At 40.4% G+C, this 18,416-nt stretch overlaps 2 protein-coding genes across 8 annotated transcripts in view; one reads left to right on the forward strand and one right to left on the reverse strand.

Annotated features, from left to right (window-relative positions):
* The first annotated feature begins 405 nt into the window (after positions 1 to 405).
* rab14 (RAB14, member RAS oncogene family) lies at positions 406 to 5,685 on the forward strand. The gene is made up of 8 exons (XM_017691192.2): positions 406 to 547; positions 1,417 to 1,476; positions 2,051 to 2,104; positions 2,479 to 2,656; positions 2,884 to 2,950; positions 3,068 to 3,155; positions 3,673 to 3,703; positions 3,847 to 5,685. Exons 2-8 carry the CDS (start codon positions 1,425 to 1,427, stop codon positions 4,022 to 4,024), a joined length of 648 nt encoding a protein of 215 aa, XP_017546681.1. The 5' UTR covers positions 406 to 547; positions 1,417 to 1,424; the 3' UTR covers positions 4,025 to 5,685.
* cntrl (centriolin) overlaps positions 5,276 to 18,416 on the reverse strand; it is a 33,572-nt gene continuing 20,431 nt past the window's right edge. For all 7 annotated transcript variants that reach the window (XM_037531872.1, XM_037531873.1, XM_017691187.2 and 4 more), the window contains 12 exons: positions 17,641 to 17,800; positions 17,437 to 17,552; positions 14,165 to 14,277; positions 13,839 to 13,996; positions 13,678 to 13,751; positions 13,395 to 13,583; positions 12,657 to 12,882; positions 10,996 to 11,201; positions 10,737 to 10,865; positions 7,459 to 7,662; positions 7,298 to 7,360; positions 5,276 to 7,150 (listed from right to left, as the gene is read on the reverse strand). In XM_037531872.1, the coding sequence (XP_037387769.1) occupies positions 6,962 to 7,150; positions 7,298 to 7,360; positions 7,459 to 7,662; positions 10,737 to 10,865; positions 10,996 to 11,201; positions 12,657 to 12,882; positions 13,395 to 13,583; positions 13,678 to 13,751; positions 13,839 to 13,996; positions 14,165 to 14,277; positions 17,437 to 17,552; positions 17,641 to 17,800 (1,827 nt within the window). In that variant the 3' untranslated portion in view covers positions 5,276 to 6,961. The remainder of the gene's footprint in view (positions 7,151 to 7,297; positions 7,361 to 7,458; positions 7,663 to 10,736; positions 10,866 to 10,995; positions 11,202 to 12,656; positions 12,883 to 13,394; positions 13,584 to 13,677; positions 13,752 to 13,838; positions 13,997 to 14,164; positions 14,278 to 17,436; positions 17,553 to 17,640; positions 17,801 to 18,416) is intronic.

The raw sequence follows: 18,416 nt of genomic DNA on the forward strand, positions 1-18,416 counted from the left end.
CTTAAAAATGATACGTCACGTCAGAATTTTCATATATTACATTTCGTGTTTCGTTATTTATTTTTAGTTTACATATTTTTAATACGTGTTAGAAAAATATATATTAATATTTTGGTTGTAATAAAGTCCATTAAATGTAGCATTTTTTTATTATGTTTATGTTTATTTATGTTTAACTTTATGTTAATTTACATCCTCGCTACATCGTGACGTACGTTCCGGAACATGGGTTTAAAAGGGAGTTTTACATATTCCGTGGTTTATGTTTGCTTTTTCCAAGTAAACATGAACATTAATTAGCTAAAGGATACCAATCTTCAGTCAGACGTCTCTTATATTCGGAATCAGAACAATGACGAAGCGCCTGAGAGCCGATTTGGGCGGTTCAAGGATCCGCTAAGCTCAGTCAGTCCGCTGGGAGGCGCTGCGTGTCCAGTAGAGGGCGCCCGAACCACTGTTTTGATAGAAACCGTGTAGGAAGAAAGTGGCCGCCATACGTGTGATCCTGCTCAGATCTCGAAGAGCCGGCTCGATATTAACATTTTAGGTAAATGTCTTCATTGTACCGTTGCTACGAACGGTTGATTATAAAGATTGACGCTTTTGAACTGCGTGTAAGCTCAGCGTTACACGCGGCTTTAGCGTCTTTCTGGTTGGCTGGTTTGGTTAAGCTAGCCCGGCTCTGTAAGACTGGCTTCTGCGCTTGCTGTGGCCACGGCTAAGCTGTCCTTCCTAGCAGAGGGATCACGGAAATGCCTGAGTTGTTGTTTATTAACTGTATTTTTTTAGGATTTTCGCTTCACCAGACAGCTGCAGAGTGTTATTTAGCCTTACGCTGATACTGAAATGCAGTTCCCCCGGCCCTTGGCACCACAGCCGGCGATGTTTAACAGATTCTGCTTCTGCTAAGCTAGGCTCGCTAGCTAACCAGCTAACCTAGATGGCAAATCAGGTTCACTTACATCGGGCTCTTTGGAGTTAGCTAGCTAACATTAGCTGTTTACATGCCTGGCTAATAAGATGTCATTCGGAAGCAAAGCTAACTGGACAGCCTGGTGTTTCGTTGTTCTGTGTAAGTGCAATGTCCTGGTGTCAGCATGTCAACCCGATCAGATAAATGTCTCGAGATGACGAGCCTCGTCACACTTTATTGCTCTGCCTGTGTTTAACGTTAGCTGACTAGTTTTCTAACCAATTGGAAATAACGCCAGGTTAGCTAACGTTAGCATGGCTGATGCCCTGAACAATAGCTGTCCAGCTGGCTGACGGTAACGTTAGCTTGCGGTATTATTAGTAGTTAGTAGCCTCTGAGCCCAATGTTTGTTCGACCTGAAGCTGAACAAAGAGTAAATGTACGCTGCCCTTTGAGTTCTGACGGCTAAAATTGTAACAGATTTATGTTCTTTTCTTTTTCAGAAACCAAAATGACGACTGCACCGTATAACTATTCCTATATCTTCAAATATATCATTATTGGTAAGTGAAAACCTGACATCCCACACACTTAAAGATAATTAGAACCATGCACTGTTAAAAAGATGGTTATTTAGTCATGAAAATCATTCTATATAGAACCATGAACACTCCAAGGACCATTTGCATGATTCTGTGCATGGTGAAATGGTTCTTCAGATTGATGGAGAATGTGCTGTAGATGGTTCCCTATAGAAAGGTTCTATAAAGCACCAAAAAAAAAAAATTAACTGTTTGTTACAGGCCAAAGAACGCTTTTTGGTGCTACAAATAACCCTTTTGCTAAGAGTGTATAGAACCATTTCATGCTTAATGGTTATACCATATACCATACTTTCTTCAGTCTGAAGAACCATTTCACCATACTAAGAACCATTTAAGCATGAAATAGTTCTATATAGAATTTGTGGTTCTAAATAGTACTACTGTAGTAGTACTGTTCTTTAGTAAAGAACCATTGAAGATCTCTTTTAAGACTATATGGCAAGTGTTAAGTCATATGCCACTGAATGTTTTTAGATTTTCCAGATTTACTGCTTTTTGATTGAGATTTTTTTTTTGTTTCTTACTCTTCAAGGTGATATGGGGGTTGGAAAGTCATGTTTGCTTCACCAATTCACAGAAAAGAAATGTAAGTACTCTCATCAGTGTTCAGAAACAATTTACTTACAGTCAGCGAGTCACAAGTGCACCACATGCCAAAGAACCAAGGATCATTGCAGCTTAGCTAGATCATGGGTTTTAACTGCTGGATAACTTCACTAATTGTTAAGCTTAAGCATACATTGTCTTTATTATCCATGCTTTCCTGTTTTCAACTGGACATGCCAGTGTCTGTTCTGTAGGGAAATAGTATACAGATGTTTATCACTGTCAAAGCGGGTCTATAAATATCTGCCATCATGAATTAGGCGTGTAACAATTTGGATGCACATAGGAATCATGCAGTGCCATCATGTCATATAAAGGACTGTATTGAGTATCACCTGTTCTTGCCTGAATCAGTTATGGCAGACTGCCCACACACGATTGGGGTGGAGTTTGGCACGCGAATAATCGAGGTGAGCGGGCAGAAAGTGAAGCTGCAGATCTGGGACACAGCTGGTCAAGAGCGATTCCGCGCAGTCACTCGCAGCTACTACAGAGGAGCTGCCGGAGCACTTATGGTGTATGACATCACCAGGTAGCATGACTTATTTTACATTCATTCAGTTCTTTTCAACTCTGACATCAGCACAAAAGCTTCAAATATGTATTCATGAAAATGCAACTGATCTTGTACCAAAGGATGCTCTCATCATATGAAAGAACTTGAGAGCCCTAAAATAACATTATTATTTTTATTGGATTGGATGTTTAATACCACTTCTTATAAGGCTTGCTTTGATACCTGATGGTCATCTTCTGCAGGCGAAGCACATACAACCACCTCAGCAGCTGGCTGACTGATGCGAGGAATCTCACCAATCCTAATACAGTAAGTTTGTATTCTTGAGTCCATGCAAAATAATAACTTTGCTGTTATGCAGTCAAGTATTGGCACAATCATATTCATTAAAGTAATAGATTCTAAGTCATATCATTGTTTCTGCAGGTGATAATTCTTATTGGTAATAAAGCGGACCTCGAAGCCCAGCGAGATGTTACATATGAGGAGGCCAAGCAGTTTGCTGAAGAGAATGGTAGGGAAAATGTTTATGGAATATAATGTCTCTGCAATACAGTAATACAATTTCAGGATCTAAGATCATTTTTAAAGAGCAGTTTTTGCCAGCTGGTTCTAAAATTGTTTTAACTTAATCAAAATACTAACTAGCAGTTTCATTTACCAAAACTACTAACTAGGCAGTTCATAGATTTTATTTTCTCTATGTTTTTGGACAAAAATGCAGAATGATGGTAGATACTTCGCAACAGCTTCTCATACAACATAGCAGTCCGTTCTATCTACACATGTGCACTTAGTGTCATTGTAGAGCACATTAGTTCACATAATTACATTTAGAAGTAAGTTCATATTGATTTATTTTGCATCATGTTATTTTGGAGATGATGTTGCTTCTGTGCTTGAGTTGAATATTTAATGTGGGGCATTTTTGCCTTGTGCACCTGGTAATTTCTGGCACTGCATCATTTACTTTCTTACAGTGAATACATTGTCTTAATTGACTCTTTTTGTCCTGCAATGTTCTGTAACAGGCTTGTTGTTCCTCGAGGCAAGTGCAAAAACGTAAGTTTAATTTTCCAGATGTTTGTTTATGGGTAGTGCACGCACACAGTAACATTGGATTCATCATAGTTTACAAGGTTGCAACATTACACTGCTGTCGCTTTGCATACATAAGTAATGCTGAAATGTTCTCATTTGCACAGAGGTGAGAATGTGGAAGATGCGTTCCTTGAGGCGGCCAAGAAGATCTACCAGAACATTCAGGATGGCAGCCTGGACCTGAATGCAGCCGAGTCGGGGGTCCAGCACAAGCCCACTGCCCCGCAGGGTGGCCGGCTCTCCAGCGATGCACAGCCCCAGAAGGAGGGCTGCAGCTGTTAATGACCATGAAGACCTTTTCCTTTCTTTCTCTCTCTTTCCGTATCTACCCTCCAGCCCTACACCTTGGCCTCTCTTTGTCGCTTTCTTTCTTTTTTTTTCCTCCCTACTTCCATTCTGATTGGCCCTGAGGTCGGAGATTAGTTTTTGGGCTGGATGGCTCTAAACAACGGAGGAGTAGTGCAGTCAGCTTCCGCCACGTTCATCTCCCTTCTCCTTTCCTCTCTTTCTTCTCCCTCACTCATTTTGCCTGTTCATAACGCACAGATCCCAGTGCACCCTGTGAGCACTCACTGGAGGAAGTCTCCTCCTCGGAACACTAATCTAGATGGCTGATAAACTGAAAAAAAAGAAAAATACTGAGTTTATCAATAAGCAGAGTGATGTGCATAACTGTAAATGAAACATCTAGTGTACAGCAGCTGTTGGAATATTGGGATGATTTAAACAGACGAAAATTTTGATATACGTTATTCTCGTTCAAGTGAAAACACGTTTAGGCAAAATCTGATTTTAGAATGTGCTTGAGGGGAGAGATGCATGATGACCTGTTATTGTACATTTTGTTAAAAAGAAGAAAAAAAACAATTGATATTGTATTGTTTTAATTAGGATTTATGCAGTGTCACAAGTAAGAAATCATCACATATTTATCCCTGTTTGTACCTATTCAAGACATAACATACAAGTACTATACAAGATGAGTATTGTTAATAATCAAATGGAAGTTCCATTTAAAAAAATTCTGCTGTTCTTTTGGTTGCTTCAGATGCAAAGGATAGTAATATATTGAAAGGACACATTTGGAGTCCATAAGAATGTTTTTGCACTTTGTAGTTGGTTTTCAAAGGCCTGGAGCTCTTTTTATCATATTAGTCTTAAGTCTATCCTTTCTGTAACATTCAGAATGAAATGTTCAGCTCCCCCCCCCTTTGGGTTTAGAGATGTACGGAACAGACCGGAACTATTTGACCTTGATGAGGGAATAAACCTCTCAGTTTTTACAGTCAAAATTCAGTGCCCTTCACATTCATTGTAAATTCATAGCATATCGGAGTATTATTCTTTGAATTTTAACTTCTGTTGCCTTATTGTGTTTGCTCTCATGTCCTTTTTTTCTGTAAATCCTGTTCATTTTGTAATATACAGTACATAATCAAAAAAAATCAAGTCACTAAACTTAAACGTTATAAAGAACTAATTTTTGGCTTTCAAACCCCTTCACAAGCATTCCTTTAGTTTTTTCACAGTGAATTCAGATAAACTGGATTTGTGAATTATGCATTGGGAGTTATCGCAAATGCATGTCAATATGAGTCAATCTCAAATTGACCTTAGGTACCAGTAATATATGCATCCCCTTCTTAAAGAACACAACTTATTTGACATACAGCAGAATGTTTTACTGGTAGACATCTGGAGAGGATGAAAAGGCTAAGGAAGCACTCCAGAAAATTCTATTAAATTAGTCTTATGATGAGATTGTAAAGGAGTGTGTGTGGAGTTGTTTTGTAAACTAAAATTCTTTTTTTGAGCCCTCTCTCTTGCATTTTTCCATGTCTCAGTGACTATAAAAAGGCATATATAACCTACTCTGAAACTCTGAGGTATGTCTTCTGTAAGTGACATTTGTTTGTAATTATGTTAATAAAGACAATGCTGTAGACAGTCTCTGATCATACATCATTGTTCTGTATTACATTAGCAGTGTTCCTGAGGACCACAAGTATTTATAGTGAAAAGAAAAAGATGTAAAAAAAAAAAAAAAAAAGAAATGGTACATATTTTATTGCACATAGAATTATAACAGTACACAAGTTACAAAATGCATGTTTTAAGTGCGATAATAAATATTTTGATGCATTACCAGTATATTTTGTGAAAGGCATGTACAAAACAGTAAAAAAAAGACCTCCACAGGGCCTGTATCAATTGGCATGATAACATACTGAATGCATAATGTACAGTACATTTTAGATGTTAATATGCTTATTTTACATGTAGCTTTAAGGCACACAACTATGTTCATTTTAAAAGGAAATCATGTCACAAACAATATCTCAAAAAAGGAGTACTGCCTCTCCTTGTAGCCTGAGGTAGGAGAAAGTACATTTTAATTAAAAAAAAAAAAAGAACAAAAGTAATTTTCACCCCAATTTTCCTTCCTCATTTACAGGTGAAAGTGCGTAGGGGCTCAGCTCCTTTTCTGTGGGTAAACATCTAAAGAGAATCTCTGAAAGTTGAGAAGCACTTGGCTTCAGAACTTCACAGAAAGAAATTTTCTTTTTTGAACAGGAATGGCTTTAGCGCACTTGGCTCAGGAGGCGTGCTTAGTCTTTCTCAAGGACAGAGGGGTCCAGTCTAATAGGACCTACTACAGGAACAATCTCCTCTGGTGTTGCCAGCTCTCTGTGCAAGTCTAAAAAAACAAATCAAACTACTGAAGCTGGTATGTTTCTTAACTTCATATTATTAACCAGTGCAAATGTGCTAAACACACATAATGGGCTCTGTGTTAGAAAGCAAAACAGACTATTTCCTTTTTCTGTTGCCTTTTTTGCTCCGATTTGCAGAACTGAAAGGGTATTACTGAGGCTATAACCCACTGGTGGGGAACTCCACTCCTGGACGGTCTGCACAGTATTATGATTTTCCTGCTCAGACACACCCGACTCAACATGGCTAGCTTTAACTGAGGTGTTATAGCAGGGGAATCAGAAAACTGTGCTAGTCTCTGATCCTTAGTTCTCCACCATAAGTCATACTTGGAGTCCAGGACAGTTTGGATGTCTCCCCACTCAAACACACCCAGTAAATCTAGCAATTAACAGATAAGTGTAATCACATGTGTTAGAGCAGGTAAATCACAAAACTGTGGGAGTCCAGCCCTCCAGGACTGGAGTTGTGCATCCCTGTTTGGAAGTAACTAAGAGGAGCTCTCTAGTCCTCACTTACTCTACTTGGCAGGATTTCAGAGTCACTTGGATAAGGGGACTTGTGACTGGATTTGCCCAGCAGTTGGTCCAGCCTGTCTACCCGTCTGCGTAGTCCCTGGATGCTGCCCTCTGTCTGCTGCCTGCGAAGACTCAGCACCTCCTGCTGAGAGAACACTGACCTGCGCAGCTGAGCCTGAGAAAAAAAAAAAAAAGAGTACAGAAACCACTTTAGGTGATTGTGTTTACTATGTAAGAATTTGTTTTAAAAACAGTGCTAATATATCCTGAAGCGAGTGACTAAATGGTGTCACTCAGATGTTTTAGAAGATGAACTTGTAACCTTCAGATGATCTTCATGCTGCCTCAGTCTTTCTCTCAGTGCTTCTCCTCGCCACTGCTCATCCTGCACAGAAGAATCACAGCAGACAAGAATGAAGATTTGCATTTGTATGAAAAAGTATGGATGCCCCTGGTCATGTTTTGTTGAAAAACAGCCCATACTTTAGTATTGTAAGTGGACTTCCTCACAGCTAATGGCGACAAGTCATGGTTCTCCTTGTGGTCGTTTGCATCTGTGGATGCTGCAGATTGCAATGCCAACTCCTTCATACTGGTGTCCAACTCTGCTCTCACCTCTGACCTCAGAGAACGGACTGTACCCTTGATCTCTTGCAGACGAGTCTTCCCCTCTCCTTGGTGCCGTAACTGAGAATGCATATAGAAAAAAATACAGAACTATGCGCAATATGGCCAAAGTAGCACATTGTGATTATCCATCCATCCATTTTCTAAGCCGCTTCTCCCTCAGGGTCGCAGGGGGGGGCAGTGTGTAATTGTGTGTGTATATATATATATATATATACACACACACACACACACACACACTGCTCAAAAAAATAAAGGGGACACTTAAACAACACAATATAACTCCAAGTAAATCAAACTTCTGTGAAATCAAACTGTCTAGTTAGGAAGCAACACTGACTGACAATCAATTTCACAGCTGTTGTGCAAATGGAATACACAACAGGTGGAAATTATTGGCAATTAGCAAGATACACTCAATAAAGGAGTGGTTCTGCAGGTGGGGACCACAGACCACTTCTCAGTACCTTTCTGCTTTCTGGCTGATGTTTTGGTCACTTTTAAATGTTGGTCGTGGTAGCAGGAGAAGGACTCTACAACCCACACAAGTGGCTCAGGTAGTGCGGCTTATCCAGGATGGCACATCAATGCGAGCTGTGGCAAGAAGGTTGGCTGTGTCTGTCAGCGTAGTGTCCAGAGGCTGGAGGCGCTACCAGGAGACAGGCCAGTACACCAGGAGAGCAGGACCACTACCTCCATCTTTGTGCTAGGAGGAACAGGAGGAGCACTGCCAGAGCCCTGCAAAATGACCTCCAGAAGGCCACAAATGTGCATGTGTCTGCACCAATGGTTAGAAACCGACTCCATGAGGATGGTATGAGTGCCCGACGTCCACAGATGGGGTTGTGCTCACAGCCCAACACCGTGCAGGACGCTTGGCATTTGCCAGAGAACACCAGGATTGGCAAATTCGCCACTGGCGCCCTGTGCTCTTCACAGATGAAAGCAAGTTCACACTGAGCACATGACAAGACGTGACAGAGTCTGGAGATGCCGTGGAGAGCGATCTGCTGCCTGCAACGTCCTTCAGCATGACCGGTTTGGCAGTGGGTCAGTAATGGTGTGGGGTGGCATTTCTTTGGAGGCCCCACAGCCCTCCATGTGATTGCCAGAGGTAGTCTGACTGCCATTAGGTACCGAGATGAGATCCTCAGACCCCTTGTGAGACCATATGCTGGTGCAATTGGCCCTGGGTTCCTCCTAATACAGGACAATGCTAGACCTCATGTGGCTGGAGTGTGTCAGCAGTTCCTGCAAGATGAAGGCATTGAAGCTATGGACTGGCCCGCCCGTTCCCCAGACCTTTAGTCTTTAGTCCATTTAGTCAATGCTTTAGTCCATTTAGTCCTATTTCATTCATTCAGATCTAGGATGTGTTATTTGAGTGTTCCCTTTATTTTTTTGAGCAGTGTATATACACACAATCCCAGTTCCAATGAAGTTGGGACGTTGTGTAAAACATAAATAAAAACAAAATACAATGAATTGCAAATCCTTTCCAAACTATATTCAGTTGAATACACTACAAAGACACCATATTTAATGTTCAAACGGATAAACTTTGTTTTTTGCAAATATCCACTCATTTCGAATTTGATGCCTGCGACACGTTCCAAAGGAGTTGGGACAGTGGCATGTTTACCACTGTTACATCACCTTTCCCTTTAACAACACTCATTTGGGAAGCATTTGGGAACTTGTTGTATTTTGCGCTTCATAATGCGCCACACATTTTCAATGGGAGACAGGTCTGGACTTTAGGCAGGCCAGTGTAGTTCCTGCACTCTTTTACTACGAAGCCACACTGTTGTAACACGTGCAGAATGTGGCTTGGCATTGTCTTACTGAAATAAGCAGGACATCCCTGAAAAAGACGTTGCTTGGATGGCAGCATATGTTACTCCAACACCTGTATGTACCTTTTAGCATTAATGGTCCCTTCATAGATGTGTCAGTTACACATGCCATGGGCACTAACACACCCCCATAGCATCAGAGAGGCTGGCTTTTGAACTTTGCGCTGATAAAAATCCGGACAGTCCTTTTGCTCTTTGGCCCGGAGGACATGACGTCCATGATTTCCAAAACCAATTTGAAACGTGGACTCGTCAGACCACAGGACACTTTTCCACTCTGCGTCAGTCCATCTCAGATGAGCTCGGACCCAGTTTCTGGGTGTTGTTGATATATGGCTTTCGCTTTGCATGGCAGAGTTTTAACTTGCACTTGTAGATGGAGCGACGAACTGTGTTCACTGACGATGGTTTTCTGGAGTGTTACTGAAGAGCCCATGTGGTAATATCCGTTACAGAATGATGTCGGTTTTTAATGCAGTGCCGCTTGAGGGATTGAAGGCATTCACTGTTGGTTTTCTGCCTTGCTGCTTACTTGCAGAGATTTCTCCCAATTCTCTGAATCTTTTGATGATGTTATGGACTGTAGATGATTAAATGCACATTGAGAAACGCTGTTCTTAAACTGTTGGACTATTTGCTCACGCAGTTGTTCACAAAGTGGTGAACCTCGCCCCATCCTTGCTTGTGAACGACTGAGCCTTTCAGGGATGCTCCCTTTATACTCAATCATGACACTGACCTGTTTCCAATTAACCTGTTCACCTGTGGAATGTTCCAAACAGGTGTTTTTTGAGCATTCCTCAACTTTCCCAGTCTTTTGTTGCCCCTGTCCCAACTTTTTTGGAATGTGTTGCAGGCATCAAACTTAAAATGAGTGAATATTTGCAAAAAACAAAGTTTATCCATTTGAACATTAAATATCTTGTCTTGGTAGTGTATTCAATTGAATATAGGTTGAAAAGGATTTGCAAATCATCATATTCTGTTTTTATTTATGTTTTACACAACGTCCCAACTTCATTGGAATTGGGGTGTGTATATATATATATATATATATATATATATATATATATATATATATATATATATGTATATATATATAAAAAATCTGAAGATGTTTTGTGAACTCATTCAGAATCTTGATGAATCTAAAAGTCCATTATTTTTCCATCCCTAGTATGGACTAGTCTGTTATTTTGATCAAAATGAGGCAGATCTCACCATAACTATTAGTAAATGATTTATTGTGCACTGCTCTGAAGAAAGTGGTTAGGGTACCTTGTCTTTGAGGCAGAGAAGCTCATGAGATGTTGAGCTGAGCTCCAGCTGCAGGCCTCTGGCTCTCTCATGGTTCTCCTGAGCTGCCTGATCCACCACCACCAGCTCCCTGTGCAATCTCTCCCGCTCCTGTCACATACATGGTATTCAGTCCATATGCTAGAAGGCATTTCAAGCTTTTTTTTGCAAAACTATACAAATCAACAACTAACAGTATATAGGAAGGCTATAGGAAGAAATAGAGATCAGTGTTTCTCACCTTCTCAGCCTGCTGCAGTTTCTCTTTTTCAGCTAGACTGGAGTTTTTCGCAGTTACAAGCTGTGCCTCCATGCTCCTCCTCTCTGCGGCCAGGGTGTCTTGAAGACGCTGAAGCTCAGAGTGGCAGGTCTCCAGATCCTGCTTGACCTCCCTTGCCTCCTTTGTTTTGGCCCTTAGTCTGACCTCTCGCTCAGCCAACTCCTCTTCTGCACACATACAGTTGTGTCCAAAAGTTTTGAGAATGGCACAAATTTTGTTTTTTTCACAAAGTTTGCTGCCTCAGTTCTTATGGTGGCGATTTGTATTAACTCTAGATTGTGAACAGTGATCAGATGAATTGCAATTAATTGCAAAGTCATTCCCTGCCATGAAAAATGACCTTATCATGAAAATTACTGCCTTCTAGACACTGCATTTCAGCCCTACAAAATGGCCTGCAAACATCATTTCAGTGATGATCTCATTAGCTCAGGAGAAAAGGTTAATGAGGACAAGACAGCTGATATGACTCTGTCATGCTGATTAGAAGAGCAGACTGGTTGCTTTAAAAGGGTAGTGGTGCTTTAAAGTTTTCTTCTGTTAACCATGGTTACCTCCAAGCCAACATGTGCAGTCATCATTACATTGCATCAAAAGGGTTTCACAGGCAAGGACATTGCTGCTTATAATATAGCACCCCAATCAATCATTTATTGAATCATCAAGAACTTCAAGGAGAGTGGTTCAATTGCAGTGAAGAAGGCTTCAGGGTTCCCAAAACAGTCAAGCAAGCGTCAGCACCGTCTCCTAAAGAGGATGCAGCTACGAGATTGGGTCACCACCAGTGCAGAGCTTGCTCAGGAATGGCAGAGGGCAGGTGTGAGTGCATCTGAATGCACAGTGAGATGAAGGCTTTTGGAGGATTGCTTGGTAGGGCAGCAAAGAAGCCACGTCTCTCCAAGAAAAACATCAAGGACAGACTAACATTCCGCAGGAAGTATAGGGATTAGACTGCAGAGGACTGGGCTAAAGTTATTTTCTCTGATGAAGCCCCCTTCAGACTGTTTGGGACATCTGGAAAAATGAAGTGAAGCATCCTGAGACCATTCATGTGTGGGATTGCTTCTCATCCAGGGGAGTGGCTACGCTCAAAATTTAGCCTAAGAACACTGCCATGAATAGGGAATGGTATCAAAACATGCTCCAAGAGCAACTTCTCCCAATGATACCGGAGCAGTTTGGGGATGAACAAATGCAAAAGTGATAACCAAGTGGCTTGGTGAACAAAATATTGTTCCATGGCCAGGAAACTGTAATAAATTTGTCAATACAGCAAGACATTGGCTGGAAATTGACCTTACATTAATATTATTTTTTCCATTTTCGTTTATTACAGCATTCACTATATAAATGTCCAGTATTTCAAACAAAAGTTTAGCTTAATACTATCCCAATCTAATGCTCTACCAAAATATATTAGACCCAATATCTACTATGAAAGTTTCATAACAGCATCTAAATATTTTTTAATAGTTTAATAACAAAAATAATTTAACTAATAGCTATGTAATTTACACAGTTGTCAGTGAGGAACTAGGGTGTGGGGCTTGAGGGGTTATAACTGGCATATATCCTTCTTTACAAAAGCAAAATAAAGATGAATGGTTAACTTCTAAACTTACCAAGCTGTGCTACCCTGTCCTGTAGCAAAGCACTGTGCTGCTGATCTGCTTGCAGAAAGCCTCTCTTTTCCTCTAGTTCTTCCACAGCAGCTGTGACTTGCTCCATCTTCTCCACACGCTGAGTAAGTGCTCCCTCTAGTGCCTGCAGCTGAGACTGCAGCTTCTGCTGCTGCTGTCTCTGCAGTTCCTCCAGCTCTAAACTCTGCTGCTGTTGCGACTTCATGTGCTAGACAGAAAAAAGTCAGAGGGATATGGTGAATGCACCTTGACAGTACTGGTACATTATCATACAGTGTTGTTCCTCCTCAAAAGCTACAGTGGGTAGAGTAGTCTCAAGTAAAATTGTTGTTACTTTGGTGAAATAAGTTACCAAGTACAGAGAAGTTATGAACTGCAGTAAAATTTTTAGTGCACCCAATTTTTATCAGAAAAGGGACATCACAAAACAGTTCAGACACTGTAACGAATGTAACATAAAACAGGTAATTAGTATTTATGAGATAAATTTTGGTGATGTATTTTACAGAAATTATTCAGACTACTGAATTTGAGCGTTTTTAGCAATATTTGTCCTGCTGTTTCAGTTATAAACTAAAGAATCAAGGGCTCCAAACATGTCTTGGCCAATCAACTATATCTGGGATAAGTGGAAATTTGTGTACAGTAGATGTTTCATCAAAACATTCCTATAAATTACAATGGACAGCTGTTCGATGGCAGCACAAAAAGCCCCCTCACCTCTTCCTGTTGTTCAAGTTGGGTTTCCTTCTTGGCCACTGCCACCTCTAGATCCTTCAGCTGCTGCTGCAGTTTATCCACTCTCTGCTGTCTCCTCTGGATCTTTTCTGTTTTGTTTTGCAGCTCAGCTTTCTGTTCTCGCTGTTGCTTTACCAGATCATCCCGCTCTCTCTGAACGTCTTCTACTTCCTGTATGCCAGAAATCAAAGCAAGATGAATTCAGTCAGGACTTGTTTAACCTAACAATGTAAGTTCTAATCAAACATACAGACTTATAGTTCACCTTTCTTATCTCCTCTAGCTGAAGTTGTGAGTCTGCAACCTGCTCCTTTAGCTTATTCAACTCTTCAGTCTTCTCTGCAAGAGACAACAGGCACAAATTACCCACACATCATAATTTAACATTCTAGATCCAACTAAAGTTGATATGATGCTGGTTTGTACCTTCTAGTTGCTGCTGGGTCATGTTAGTATCTCGGCTGACCTCTTCTTTGAGGCTGTAGGCATGTCTGTGCTCCTGCTTCAGCTTGGCCAGCTCTGCCTGCAGCTTCAATAGCTCTGCCTCTGCTGCCTGCGCTCCCTCCTTCGCTGCCTCCAAACATCTGCCCAATCAAATAGCAATGCTTAAGTTCATAAAGCGAATAACATTGTTTAATTTAAACCTTAAAAGTTTTTAACAGTGGTTATTATCAGGGAAGGTAACAGCATTAGCAGTATCACTGAAAGTAAACCAGCAATCAGTCAGGACATTTGGATAACAGAGTTTGTACCTCTGAGCGTGTGTGCGGCGGGCCTCCAAATTAGTGCACTGCTCTTGTAGCTTCCTCTGCCTCTCCCGCTGCACCTGCAGCTCCTCCTGCACTTCCTGCTGCTCCATACGCACCTGTGAGATACATACACCTAACTTAAAGAGCTCATATTCTACATCTTTCTTGTTTTTTTGTTCAGTTAATAGTTTTTGGTAACAAAAAACAATCTCCAATATCTCTTCATCCCTTAGAATTAAAAGCAATGTTATGTAACTTTTGGAGATTTGGAGAATGCAAATTGTAATACCTGGAAGAACATTTTGTAACATCAGCTGTGCTTAGGTCTCGTTCCACAAGTGTATGAACCTGATGACTGCGTAAGTGCTAAAAGAGTTTTTTTTTAAGAAAGCTTAGTCACTTGTTAATTGACATGTCTTCCAAGGATGTAAGTGAACTATCTATATTATGTTAAGTGAATACTATACTAATATATCTATTCTGTTGTCATCATATTATATATCATGTCACATCATCAGTATAATGGTGATTTTGCATTTGAGACCTAAACATCAAATCTTTTTGAGCCTTTGCATGTGACATTAATATCTATAGATGAGTGATGCCTTTTACTTTATGTATGAAGAAGAACATCATATTTTAGCATGTTTTTTCTTCTCCTGGCTCGTCTTTTAATTTCATTATCTTTACAATCTTGTATCACGTAGTTTTAATCTGGGCTTTCAACTTTAAAGGTTCACAAAAAAATCTAATCTTGAGCTAGAAGCTGATTAATCGAACTACAGAAGCAAACAATTAAGCAATTAACCATCAGCCAATGAGTAAACAATTGTTTGACCAAGGATATTGGTCATTTAATCATGTGTCATTTCGATGAAACAACCGTTCATATTTAAATGGGTGGATTTATCACATGTGAGCTGAGGAACGTTTTTGAATTGTATGCATGAGGCCTACTAAAAAAATTAAGCATGTAACTAAATAATAGTGGTGTTAGGGAGAATTTTCGGGCAACAGCAAACCTACAATTTACCATCCTCAAAAAGTAAGACATGAAACTATTTCTACAAACCGGATTCCAAAAAAGTTGGGACACTAAACAAATTGTGAATAAAAACGGAATGCAATGATGTGGAGATGGCAAATGTCAATTTTTTATTCAGAATAAAACACAAATCACAGATCAAAAGTTTAAACTGAATGTATCAATTTAAGGGAAAAATATGTTGTTTCAAAATTTCATGGCGTCAACAAATCCCAAAAAAGTTGGGACAAGGCCATTTTCACCACTGTATGGCATCCCCCTTCTTCTTACAACACTCAACAGACGTCTGGGGACAGAGGAGACCAGTTTCTGAAGTTTAGAAATAGGAATGCTCTCCCATTCAAGTCTAATAGAGGCCTCTAACTGTTCAATCGTCTTGGGCCTTCTTTGTCACACCTTCCTCTTTATGATGCGCCAAATGTTCTCTATAGGTGAAAGATCTGGACTGCAGTCTGGCCATTTCAGTACCCGGATCCTTCTCCTATGTAGCCATGATGTTGTGATTGCTGCCGAATGTGGTCTGGCATTATCTTGTTGAAAAATGCAGGGTCTTCCCTGAAAGAGATGACGTCTAGATGGGAGCATATGTTGTTCTAGAACCTGAACATAGTTCTCTGCATTAATGGTGCCTTTCCAGACATGCAAGCTGCCTATGCCACAAGCACTCATGCAACCCCATACCATCAGTGATGCAGGATTCTGAACGGAGCGTTGATAACAACTTGGGTTATCCTTGTCCTCTCTGGTCCGGATGACATGGCGTCCCAGTGTTCCATAAAGAACTTCAAATCGTGACTCATCTGACCACAGAACAGTCTTCCGTTTTGCCACACTCCATTTTAAATGACCCCTGGCCCAGTGCAAACGTCTGAGCTTGTGGAGCTTGCTTAGAAATGGCTTCCTCTTTGCACTGTAGAGTTTCAGCTGGCAATGGCGGATGGCACGGTGGATTGTGTTCACTGACAATGCTTTCTGGAAGTATTCCTGAGCCCATTCTGTTATTTCCTTGACAGTGGCATTCCTGTTTGAGGTGCAGTGACGTTTAAGGGCCCGGAGATCACGAGGATCCAGTAGAGTTTTACGGCCTTGACCCTTACGCACAGCGATTGTTCCAGATTCTCTGAATCTTTTGATGATGTTATGCACGGTTGATGATGACAACTTAAAAGTCTTTGCTATTTTACACTGGGTAACACCATTCTGGTATTGCTGCACTATCTTTCTGCGCAACAATGGTGGAATTGGTGATCCTCTTACCATCTTGGCTTCTGAGAGACTGACACTCTGAGAAGCTCTTTTTATACCCAATAATTTTGTCAATTGAGCCAATTAGTGTTAATTGGTCTTCCAGCTGTTCGGTATATGCTCAATTTCCTTTTTCCAGCCACTTATTGCTACTTGTCCCAACTTTTTTGGGATTTGTTGACACTGTGAAATTTTGATTCAACATATTTTTTCTTTAAAATGTTACATTTACTCAGATTAAACTTTTGATCTTTCATCTATGTTCTATTACGAATAAAATATTGACATTTGCCATCTCCACATCATTGCATTCAGTTTTTATTCACAATTTGTTTAGTGTCCCAACTTTTTTGGAATCCGGTTTGTACTCTATTGTCTGAGAGAGACTGATGTGTTTTGAGAGCTACTGAGGTATGCTGAAAGAAGCTGCCCCAGTCATGGTATTTATGATCATTGTACCTTAGGTTAGTAATGAACAATAAATATATCTTTCAGTCATGCATCATTACATATTCAAAATTTTCCATCAACTTTTCATTTGGTCACACAATCATTCACACAGGTTGTCATATGCTTTTGGGTCTCTCAACCAAATACATTCTTATGCCTGGCCATCAACCCATCAGTGCTACATTCTATGAATCATGCAAGAAACACTTTGCTTGGTGCATCAATACTGAATTCAGTTGATGTGTACATTCAAAAGTATGTGAATACCAAGTATTTTTCATAGGTTCAAAATATGGCTCAGAATTTGTATCCTTAAAATGAACAAAAAAAATCTAATAAATTGATTTTAATGTATTACATGCGAACAAACTGTAAATTCGCAGTGAACTAATAAACACTAAACTAATTAACAGATTTTTGAGTGCGCTTACTGACAAGTGAAGCAAACCAGGGGTCAAAAACTTGTATTTATAAATGCTGACACAAATAGACTGGCCACCTCAAAGCACAGCCCTAAGTCATTTGCAGTTCTCACCTGGAGCAGAGTTTCCTGGCTCTTCTCCAGCTGGTCCACTTTCTGGTTGTGCTGAACCTTCACTCCCTCTAGCTCAGCACTCTCCAGCTGGATCATCTCCAACACATGCTTCAGCTCTGCTCATAGAACAGGGGTACAAACTCATTATGCGTGGAAAGGGGACAGTTCTTTATGCTCATCTGTTTTAGCAGTGCTTGACTTTACCTGCTTTATGTTTGTTGATGAATGAACGCAGTTTCTGCACAGCCTCTTCCTCTTGCTGCTCCTCCTTTTTAAATTGAGCCAATCTGCTCTTACTCTCTGAGAGCTGAGAGTCCAGCTCTCCCTTCTGCACAGCCAGAGCCTGCACATGAGCATGCAGATCCTACACACACACACACACACACACACACACACACACACACACACACACACACACACACACACACACACACACAAGCTTATTACACATCAAAGCATTCCATTAAAAATACAAACAGCATCCTTGACTTCTACTCCTCACTACTTACTTAAGAATAACTTCATTTTGCATTGTTTGCCACACAGTTAGTGAACATGGACATCAAGGGGTTGAGGTTGATCATTCAATTTTTGATTCGATGACCGGAGATAGATAGAAGCATTATCTGCAACAGTGCTACCTGGCATTACAACCCCAATTCCAATGAAGTTGGGACGTTGTGTAAAACATAAATAAAAACAGAATACGATGATTTGAAAATCCTTTTCAACCTATATTCAACACTACAAAGACAAGATATTTAATGTTCAAACGGATAAACTTTATTGCTTTTTTGCAAATATTCACTGAATTTGATGCCTGCGACACGTTCCAAAGAAGTTGGGACAGGGGCATGTTTACCACTGTGTTACATCACCTTTCCTTTTAACAACACTCAATAAGCATTTGGGAACTGAGGACACTAATTGTTGAAGCTTTGAAGGTGGAATTCTTTCCCATTTTTGCTTGATGTACAACC

Source organism: Pygocentrus nattereri, chromosome 20 (genome assembly GCF_015220715.1).
Source record: "Pygocentrus nattereri isolate fPygNat1 chromosome 20, fPygNat1.pri, whole genome shotgun sequence".
In the NCBI taxonomy this organism is placed as follows: Eukaryota; Metazoa; Chordata; class Actinopteri; order Characiformes; family Serrasalmidae; genus Pygocentrus; species Pygocentrus nattereri.